The 9,337-nt window shown below is 37.9% G+C and overlaps 1 protein-coding gene across 5 annotated transcripts in view; it reads right to left on the reverse strand.

Annotated features, from left to right (window-relative positions):
- Positions 1-9,337, reverse strand: part of LOC108358621 (xylulose kinase) — a 221,517-nt gene that overhangs the window by 174,862 nt on the left and 37,318 nt on the right. For 2 of the 5 annotated variants that reach the window (XM_017610054.1, XM_017610052.1), the window contains exons 1-3: positions 7,097-7,251; positions 6,772-6,893; positions 6,609-6,720 (exon numbers count right to left, since the gene is read on the reverse strand). In XM_017610054.1, coding sequence (XP_017465543.1) covers positions 6,609-6,720; positions 6,772-6,893; positions 7,097-7,189 — 327 coding nt within the window. In that variant the 5' untranslated portion in view covers positions 7,190-7,251. Of the gene's footprint in view, positions 1-6,608; positions 6,721-6,771; positions 6,894-7,096; positions 7,257-9,337 lie in introns of those variants that run through there. The other 3 variants (XM_017610053.1, XM_017610055.1, XM_017610056.1) reach the window with 3 other exon arrangements.

Raw genomic sequence — 9,337 nt, forward strand, 5'->3', positions numbered from 1 at the left:
AAAAAGAAGTCTGATGAGGAGATGTGGTGATCTCCGAAATAGTGCTATAACTTCTACCGCTTAGACTTTGTTGCTTTTTCAATTTTTCCTAATAAACAATCGTGGTACAAAGCTCAATAAAAATATTAAAAATAACATATTTCTCTTAATTTTTTTAATTTTCACCATAGACAATTTCCACAATTTTAAAATATGTAGCACTATCAGTGACTATCAGTCAGATACATTTTCGCCATAAATTTTGGGGAATACTTCGTTTTTTCCGCAGTGCAAATTTGGATACCTTTTCCCATAAGTATTCGTAAGTTGAAGAAAACTTTTTTTTTTATTTATGTACGTGCTATTATAACATTTTTACCAGTTGGCTGCTCATTCTCCTATCAAGAAGTTTGCAAATTTTAAGGTTTCCGACCTGTAGTAGTTAACTGTAATGCGAAAAAATCAACTTTTACATCCTGAGCAACCCTTCTCTTAGCAGTCAAAGGAAATTGACAACCATGCCGATGACTAATTTTCAACAATAGCTTGACTGTACTAAAAATAGCTCATAACTTGTAAATTTTAAGTTATATGTCGTTAAGCGAGAATTTACATACAAGTTTTTGAGAAATTTTTTAATTTCATAGATAGCTCCCTATCCACCAGTTTGATTGAAAAACATTGTAACCATAACAGTAGGAAATAACAATTTACTGAACTAAATGTAACAGGTCAAAATTAGTTTAAATTAGTATTATTTTGATAGACTAGGAAACATCGAACATGCCGAAACTTGGCTCGTCGTTGTAGTCAGTATTTTCCCATTCTTAGAAATAGATCTGGGAAACAAAGTCGCCTAATTATAGTCAAAATTAAGTCGACACTAAAGTTAGTTGCAGCTTTTTTGACAGCTATCCCATTGAAAATTATGTCAAAAAGCTGCAATTAACTTTAGAGTCGACTTAATTTTGACTATAACTACGGGCCTTTGTTTCCCAAATCCGTGTCTAAGGATGGGAAAATACTGACTACGTGTTAGTAAGTTTGTTAAGGGGCCGAGTTTCTCTTCCATAGGTGTACTGTGTAAAAATGTCCGCTCTTTTCGGTGGATACATTTAAATACAGTTTTTGACTTTTTATGGATACTTTAAAGGCTAAAGCAGTGGCAACACTGAGCACTATCTAAAATTAATTCTATTTTTAAATAAACTGATAGCTCATTTGTTGCAATCGCAAAAAATTGTCGAAGTTAGTCGACTTTTCTTAAATACTGCCTTGAATTTATAATGTGTATGTACCGGACTTTCACATTGATATATACAATCGCTCTTTCGCAAAGAATTGGTTTTTCCAAAAAGTTTAGGAAAATGGGGTGGCACCGACCACTTACATATATCATATATGTGTATCTCAAAAACTACTGGACCGATCTCGACCAAATTTGGTACACACATTGCGCTTAGCCAAGTCCGAAAATAGATTTTTATACACCGTTTTATCATATCATCATATTCGCTCTTTGAAATCGAAGCAAAAACAGTCATTCAAAAACTCATAAATCTACAAAATCGTAGTTTGTGACCTAAATCGACAGGTGGCGACCTTTAGTGACCTTTACAAAATCTATAAAAATAGGCAATAATATTTCTCATAAAATCGAATAAAATTAGGGGTAGGGTCTTGAAATTTCCCAAAACAAAAAGCATTTTCGGTGGGCCCCCACGGTATATATCCAATAAAAGCATCGGCGAGAAGAGCTGGCGATCACGTCAACAGCTAAGGCGTGTGAACTGGCTGGTTCGCGGAGCTTCAGCCTGGGTGGGGTTAATACATAACTGCTGACCAATCATCATTCTCCCCAGCCTACAACCCTAACACAAATAATTTTTGTTTGCACACTTGAGTACTAAATAAATACCTCAAACCAACCATGGGCCTACTTCCAGCTACCCAAACCATACACCTTTGGCAGCACGCCCACGTCGCACAATGGTCCCGATTCTTGAAAACTCGGGCATGAGGCCAAAAATCGAACATGAGAAAGAATTAATTTAGACACTTGATACGTTTAAGACATACACCCCTCCTCAGCGTGAGTCTTCTTGCCATGGCTAAGGAGCTTAAATGGTGTCATGGTATAGTTCACAGCGCGAATTGTATCATGCCTCCATGAACTAAGAGGGAAGCCTGGTATTGTAGCCTTCGGAAATATTCCTTAACAATCCAAGCTGGAGCGTTGTGGTACTGTTGAAGGATTACCGTACCAACACTACCCAAGCCAAGGTGTGTAGGCCACCGTAAATGAATGGCCAGCGGGTAGCAAAAATGGCTGGTCGCGAACGGTCTCCTCCGATGCCCGGGCAAAGTCGGTTGTAGAAGCACCTTCACTACCCTTCCCGGCTCTGCCAACGAGCGACGAACCCCTTCCGGATTACTCGCGGGCCAATATATATGGAGAACTCAAATAAAAACACAAAACAACAACAACAACAAGTAAGCAGCAAAATACATTCGGCGAAGATACGACGCTGTCAGAGGAAGAAAGACTGCTGAAATACCCCAAGGAACCCCAAAACCCGACAGCCATTTCCACTGGTGGTGCCAGCCAAAGTACTTCAGAAGGAAAGGCTGTTAGCAGCAGCAGAACGGAAGGTTGCAGCCATAGTACCGCCGTTCTTCATATAGATAACTTTAGTACCGGTAGTGCCAGCCATAGCACACCGGAAGAAAAGCCTACCTGTAGCAAAAACGCGGCTGTTGCCAGCAGCAACCATCCGCCAAAGAAGAAGACACCCTCAAACGCGCTTATGAGACTACGCTACCAGAAGGCTCTATATATACTCGATAAAATCGAGCGAAATGCAGCAGCTAGATGTGTAGATGAACGCGATGAGGAAGACAAGCGTAGATATATGGGCATTGTGGAAGAGTAAGAGAGATTCCAAACGGAACCTACCGACGCTATGGCAACTAGCGAGGCCCAAAAGAGGAACCGCTCGCAGAATGAGAGCGGCAATGGGGCTCAACGAAAACACCTAAGGCCAGCTGATGTAGCGGAGTCCGCAACACCCACAAACTATCGCCAATTCAGCGACGTAGCGAGAGACCACCTGCAGACTTCAATCATCAACGAAGGAAGCAGAACCCCGCTGGCAGTGCAGCAAAAATGGGTGGAGATCGATGTGAAGCTATCGAGTTTCGTGATGGACCACGTCCTCGACAACCCCGAAGGTCCCCACCCAGAGTTCGACTCGTCGGAATCCCTAAGGACGCAGGAGGAGGACATTGACATCAGCTTAATACAGGAATATCTTCTGCAAGGGCGAGGTTGGTAAACCATGGGAATGTATTCTTATCAAGAAAGGTATAAATGCATTCCTTTGCTCTCATTTCAATACAGCAGGCACAACAGTAGTTAAGGTGGAGACGGCGAGACAGCAGAGCATCCTGTTGGTGTCATCACACATGTCCCATGATCGAGACAGTCCTCCACCTGAAATCAAAGCCTTAATAGATCGGAACACCAGACAAGCCTCGGTTATTGGTTGTGATGCAAATGCCAGGCACCTTGTCTGGGGCAGCACAATGGTTAACGAGCGAGGGAGTCCCTCCTACACTGTGTACTAAATACCAATCTTAGTATATGAAAAAGAGGCAATAGACCAACCTTTATCTTCCCAAGTTCAGACCGGTTTTCTGGATGGGAGGAGGTGTTGGACCTAACACTAATATCTGAGAATAATGGCGTTACCGTCCAGAATTGGAGAGCTTCCGACAGGCCATCGATGTCCGATCACTGCTGGATACTCTTTAATCAACGCGGTTTATCCTATACCCCCTCCAAATACAGAAACCTACGGACAACCAATTGGGTGAAATATGATAAAATTCTAACTAAGGAAATAGCCAAAGGTAATGTGAGAGGAAGCATAACCTCATCAAATGAGATAGAACGAAACGTAAGCAATTTAGAGAGGGCGATGACCAAAGCCTATGAAAAATCGACCCCATGGAGTGTCATGAAAAATAAATCCCCGCCCTGGTGGAATGGGGAGCTTAGAGCTCTTAGGAATAGTGTTAGAAAACTTTGTAACGAGTGCTTTAGGTCCAAGAAATGGGACCCTTACAAAAAAGCCTCAAAATCATACAAAAAAGAACTGAGGAGGGCAAAAGCTAATTCCTGGCAATAGAGAATGTCAGAGACTCGGCCAGGTTAAGCAAGATACTCTCGCCTTATTAAAAGGACAAATGATATATGGACTAGCTCCATTGATGAAAGCGTAGAAATGCTAGTTCAATCCCACTTCCCAGGCTGTAAACAGCATGCAGCAACACTAGGTGGAACAGAACTTCCAAGCACACCTAGCAGGGACCTCGAATCAATAATAAGCATAGAGATGATCACCTATGTAATAAATAGTTTCTCTCCATTTAAATCCCCAGACCCGGATGATATTATACCGGCCATGTTACAACAATCAAAGAAGCGAATAGCGCCGCTTCTTCTAACTCTTTATAGAGCCTGTATTAGTATGAACTATGTATGTCCTCCTGAGTTGGAAACGAGTAAAGTAGTGTTTGTCCCAAAACAGGGTAGAAAGAACCACGAAACGGTAAAGGACTTTAGACCCATAAGCCTGACTTCCTTTCAAGCAATATACTTTAGCAACTTTCCTAGATATAGAGAGCGCCTTCAACAACGTTGAAGCTGACACCATCATACAATCGCTTATAGTGATTGGTGTGGACGGCGGTGTGGTTGGCTGGATACGCTCTATGCTGGAAAGCAGAATCATTCAGGTCAAAAGCGGAGATAATATAGTAACTAGATATGTGAGCAGAGTTACTCCTCAGGGAGGCGTACTCTCACCACTCTTGTGGGTGGTAGCGTTGAACGGCATATTGCTGGAACTCAATAGAGGAGGGGTTAAAGTAGTGGCATATGCTAACGATGTAGTGATAGCAGTCACAGGCCTCTTCCTTTCTAATGTAAGTGAAATCTTAGAGGAGGCACTGGGTAAACTACACACATGGGCTAAATGTAGTGGCATTAACGTTAACCACAGCAGAACCGAGTTATTACTGTTTACAAATAGAAATAAGATACCCCAATTTAGACTTCCTTCCATAGGCGGAAAGGCAATCCCCCTATCATCCAATCCAAAATATCTGGGAATCATCCCCGCCAAAAAAGGGGCCAAGGCGGTAATTAGTTGTGGTCCATCAGGTCTCATCGTACGCAGAGATAAATAGTGCTACGACCTAAACATTTTGAAGTCTCTAAGTAATCTGTATGCGTTAATATCATGAAGCAGACATTCGCACAAAACAAATTGAAACATAAAAATTTGATTTTGAATATTTTGTTTGAATTTGTATTTAAAATCAAACAACCGTCAAAGTTAACTCCAAATGCTCAATGTGGACGATTGTGTTTTACAAAAAGCTCGTTTTCATTTAACAAGTTAAAGGGGCAAATTTGAACATAACGTAACGTGAATAAAAGCCAAACGAGGGTTAAGGCGCTGGCGCAATGCAGGCTTGCTTTGCACGCCTTGCTTACTTTAATTTGCTTTGATTTACTTCAAAAACTCGTTTGGCAAAATGGCGGCTTGGAACGCTGTCAAAGCAACCAGCTGTGTAGTTAAAAAGTCAAGGTCTGTTTCCTTACACTAAGAATAATTTTGCCATCAAATTCCGGAAAATTAAAAAAAAAGAAATACAAAACAAACTTTTCACATTTATTTTTAAATGAATGTGAATTAATTTTTGCATTTCAAAGGAACGACAATAATTAAACATACATATATATACATATGTACATTTATTAGAAACAAAAAACTCAAAAAAAATCGATTTTTCAAGAGACGACTTACCAGTAGTTTCGACATCATAAATATCGCTAGATTTGTGAGAAAAGTTGATAAGTCTGCTTTTTATGAAGCCTCAAGTTTTGACAGAGAAAGTAAGAGAAATTAAGGACTAAGCTACTTGATTCATTTTTTCTCGTTTATATTCAATGAAAGATAAATTTTATAAGTCCAAAAGAGGCCCCGAATATGCAATAAGGCCAAAATAATACGAAATTTTTTAACAGAGATCGAATCCTGACTTGTATGGATTTTGCTTTGCTTTAAACACGCAAAATGTTGTATTCAAAGTTCCTGTAAAATTCGTAAAATTGGACTTAGCAACTTTTCACTTTAATCCAGCGACATGTTAAATATAAATATGGAAACATAGACTACTTTTTATTAAACTTTGAAGCTAATTTTTGTACAAAAAAGTCTGCAGCAGTTTGTTTGAATTGATTTAGAACGGGAACATATCTTTTTGTCAAAAGCCTACGAAACGCTTTCAAATAAAACATTTGCCTATTTGAAACTTTGAGGCGCTTAAAGCAAGTGAAGCAAAGCTGCCATTTGGCCACCCTTCATACGTTTTAGTATATTCCAAATAACTTTTGACAGTTTTCAAAGCTAAGCAGGCAAAGCAAGCCTGCATTGGGCCAGCGCCTTTACTGTAAAAAATATGTATATGAATTGTTTACGTTTTAATTTTCAAATAAGCGTATGTCAGATATTTATTCCACTTTGTTTAATACATTTGGATTTTATTGTTAGTTATACCTGAGCAGAGCCGCCTATGGCCAAAACTGTACTGAGGTCAGCACCTTGCATCACCAATCGATCCAGCACAATATCAATTGCTTTCACCCACATTACGGGTTGCACGAACACTCTTGAAATATATCGATTAAGGACAAGTCTTTTTTTTATAAAGGTTACTTACTCATGTTTCGTTGAACTAGAATTAGCACCACCGCTTGTACGAAATTCAGGCAAATCAGAGTCAAACTTCACCTCAGCAATTGCAATTACCTCTAAGTTAGAAGACAACTGAACAGCTTTAAGCTAAAATAAAAAATACAAATAAAACGTTACTATCATACCTCCTTTGCTACACAGAAAAAAATATAACTTAAAGACACTAGAAGATCATGATGCAATAATAAAAGGTATTGTGTTGGCAACTTCTCGCTCTAGTCCGCCATCTTGAGCTGCTTTAGGAAATTCCACCTGCCTCTACTACTACTTGTTATTTTACATGGAATTACCTGAAAAAGTATTAAAAACGGTAAACACAGAAAGAAACACATAACCCTGCCAGCCAAAAGTAGTGAAAAATCTGGTAAAACCGCGGGTTTCATTCACTTCAAAACTGGTGAAAATTCTGGCGAGTTTTGTATGGGCGGTGTGCAGATTTTCACCTCTCTGACTCCTCCAGCACTCATTCTGATACTTCGTAAGGAAAACATATAGCTGCACTCGTCTAGCATTGCCACCTTCAGCCGGCGCAGGGTTGCATTTTCTTCACAGCGAATTCAAAATAACCTTAGAAACTTTAAATAAAAAATCTTAAAATTTGTTTGATTGTTATTTTGCAAAATTTATTTTTCAAAATGCATTGTTAACCTAATATACATACATAGTTAGAAATCAATATTATGAATAAAAATTATAATTAACATTAATAATAAAGATAATTTTACATACATAACAGGTTGCTTAATTGATTATTATTACTACTACTCCTTTGCATATAGCTGTTTTCAAAAGTTGCAAAATTTCTATAAAAAAGTTAAGCGATTTTAATAATACTAGAGTGCCACTTACTGTCGAAATTCGACAGTTTTTCTAGTTTTAGAAGCCTTGGAGAGGTTTTCTATCTTAACACGTAGCAAAACTTATACGGTACAAATTAACTAACCGGAAAATCTTCTTCTAAAACGTAACTAAATTTGTCTTATCTGAGAAGGTCTTTGGAGGACTTCGGCATGATTTGGAATTGACCCGATACATTCAAGTTTATCGATAAATTTCAATGATTTGATACATATCGATAGTTCGATGAATTTCACTAAAATTCGATAACTCAACTAAATTCGTTAACTCGACCAATTTCGGCAACTGTGAAATTCGATGGCTCGATAAATTTCGATAACTCAAAAATATAAAGACTTTGGATACCTTTATAAATGTTTATTTTTGACATTTCCACATTTTTCGAAAACTATCTAAACATTTTGATAACTCCTTACACTCTGTTAAGACGATTAAATGCGATAAGCAGTGATAAATCGATAAGCTAATATAACCTTGAAATTTCAATAAATCGATATAATTTGAAAATTCCATAAACTTCGCTTCGTTGAACCAACCAAATTCAGTAGATCAATAATTATCGATAACTCTGTAAGTTGAAAGACCTCCATGCATTACGACATCTCGATATATTTCGTTAAGTCTATAAATAATGATAATTCAAGAAATATCGATAACTTGATACATTTCTTTAACTTGACAAATTTCGTTAATCTCACACGTTTTTATAGCTCGATAACTACCCGTAAATTTGGACAACTAAGTTTCTGTGTCTATAAATTGCGACAACTCAGTAAACATTGATCAGTTTGAATAATTCGATACGTTGCGATAACTTAATAAGCATGGATAAATTTCGATAATTATAAACTTCGATGATTCGATAAATTTCAGTAACCTTTATGGCTGATTTTATTTCGATTCCTATCGCAAAATTTCAACTCTGTTAACCAAATTCTTATGTATTCTCATTGTCTCCATTTTCGCCTTTATCTCAATTTTCCTCTTTGTCTTCACTTTTGCCTTTTTTTTTGTCTTCATCGTTATCACTTGTTTCTCCATCTTCATATTTATCTTTATTTCAAAGTGTCGAGGACATGGACACTAACTTAATCCAGCTCGATTAGATTGAATTTTCCTTTCTTTGTAAAATGCGTGCGGCCGGCAACATCATTTTGCCATTGTGAATTTAGATTTGAAAAATGCTTTGTAATAGTTGCTATTGTAAGCGAATGAGGGTGACCTGTGTCCGCAATTAAAATTCTTTTTCACTTCTTCTGTAACGACCGCCGCAGCCGCATCGCACCTGCATTTTCAATTTTCCGTTTCATAAGCCACTCGGGCTCATAATTGTCCTTGTATTGCATTAATACGTTGAATTACTTCAATAAAAGAATTATTTAAACTATTTGAATTATACGAAATCCCAATCGGTTTTATTTATTGTGGATTTAGTTTCTCCGGTGCACGCTGTGCCGCTCTAATCAATCCCCTGAGATTGAACACAAAGTTTAATTTCAAATACGAAGTAAAACAAAATGCGAAACGCTTGAATTGAGCAGGTTGCAAAAACAACCATTAACAAATATGGAAATTTTTAAACGAAAATTTTCAACCAATTTCGAAACTATAAAAACTCTCCTCATCTACAGAAAATTACCTTTCCAACGGTGTTTTTGGTTTTGAAATCGGTA

The sequence above is a fragment of the Rhagoletis zephyria genome, unplaced genomic scaffold (genome assembly GCF_001687245.7).
Source record: "Rhagoletis zephyria isolate East Lansing unplaced genomic scaffold, Rhagoletis_zephyria_1.1 Rzeph_scaffold_00277, whole genome shotgun sequence".
NCBI lineage: Eukaryota > Metazoa > Arthropoda > Insecta > Diptera > Tephritidae > Rhagoletis > Rhagoletis zephyria.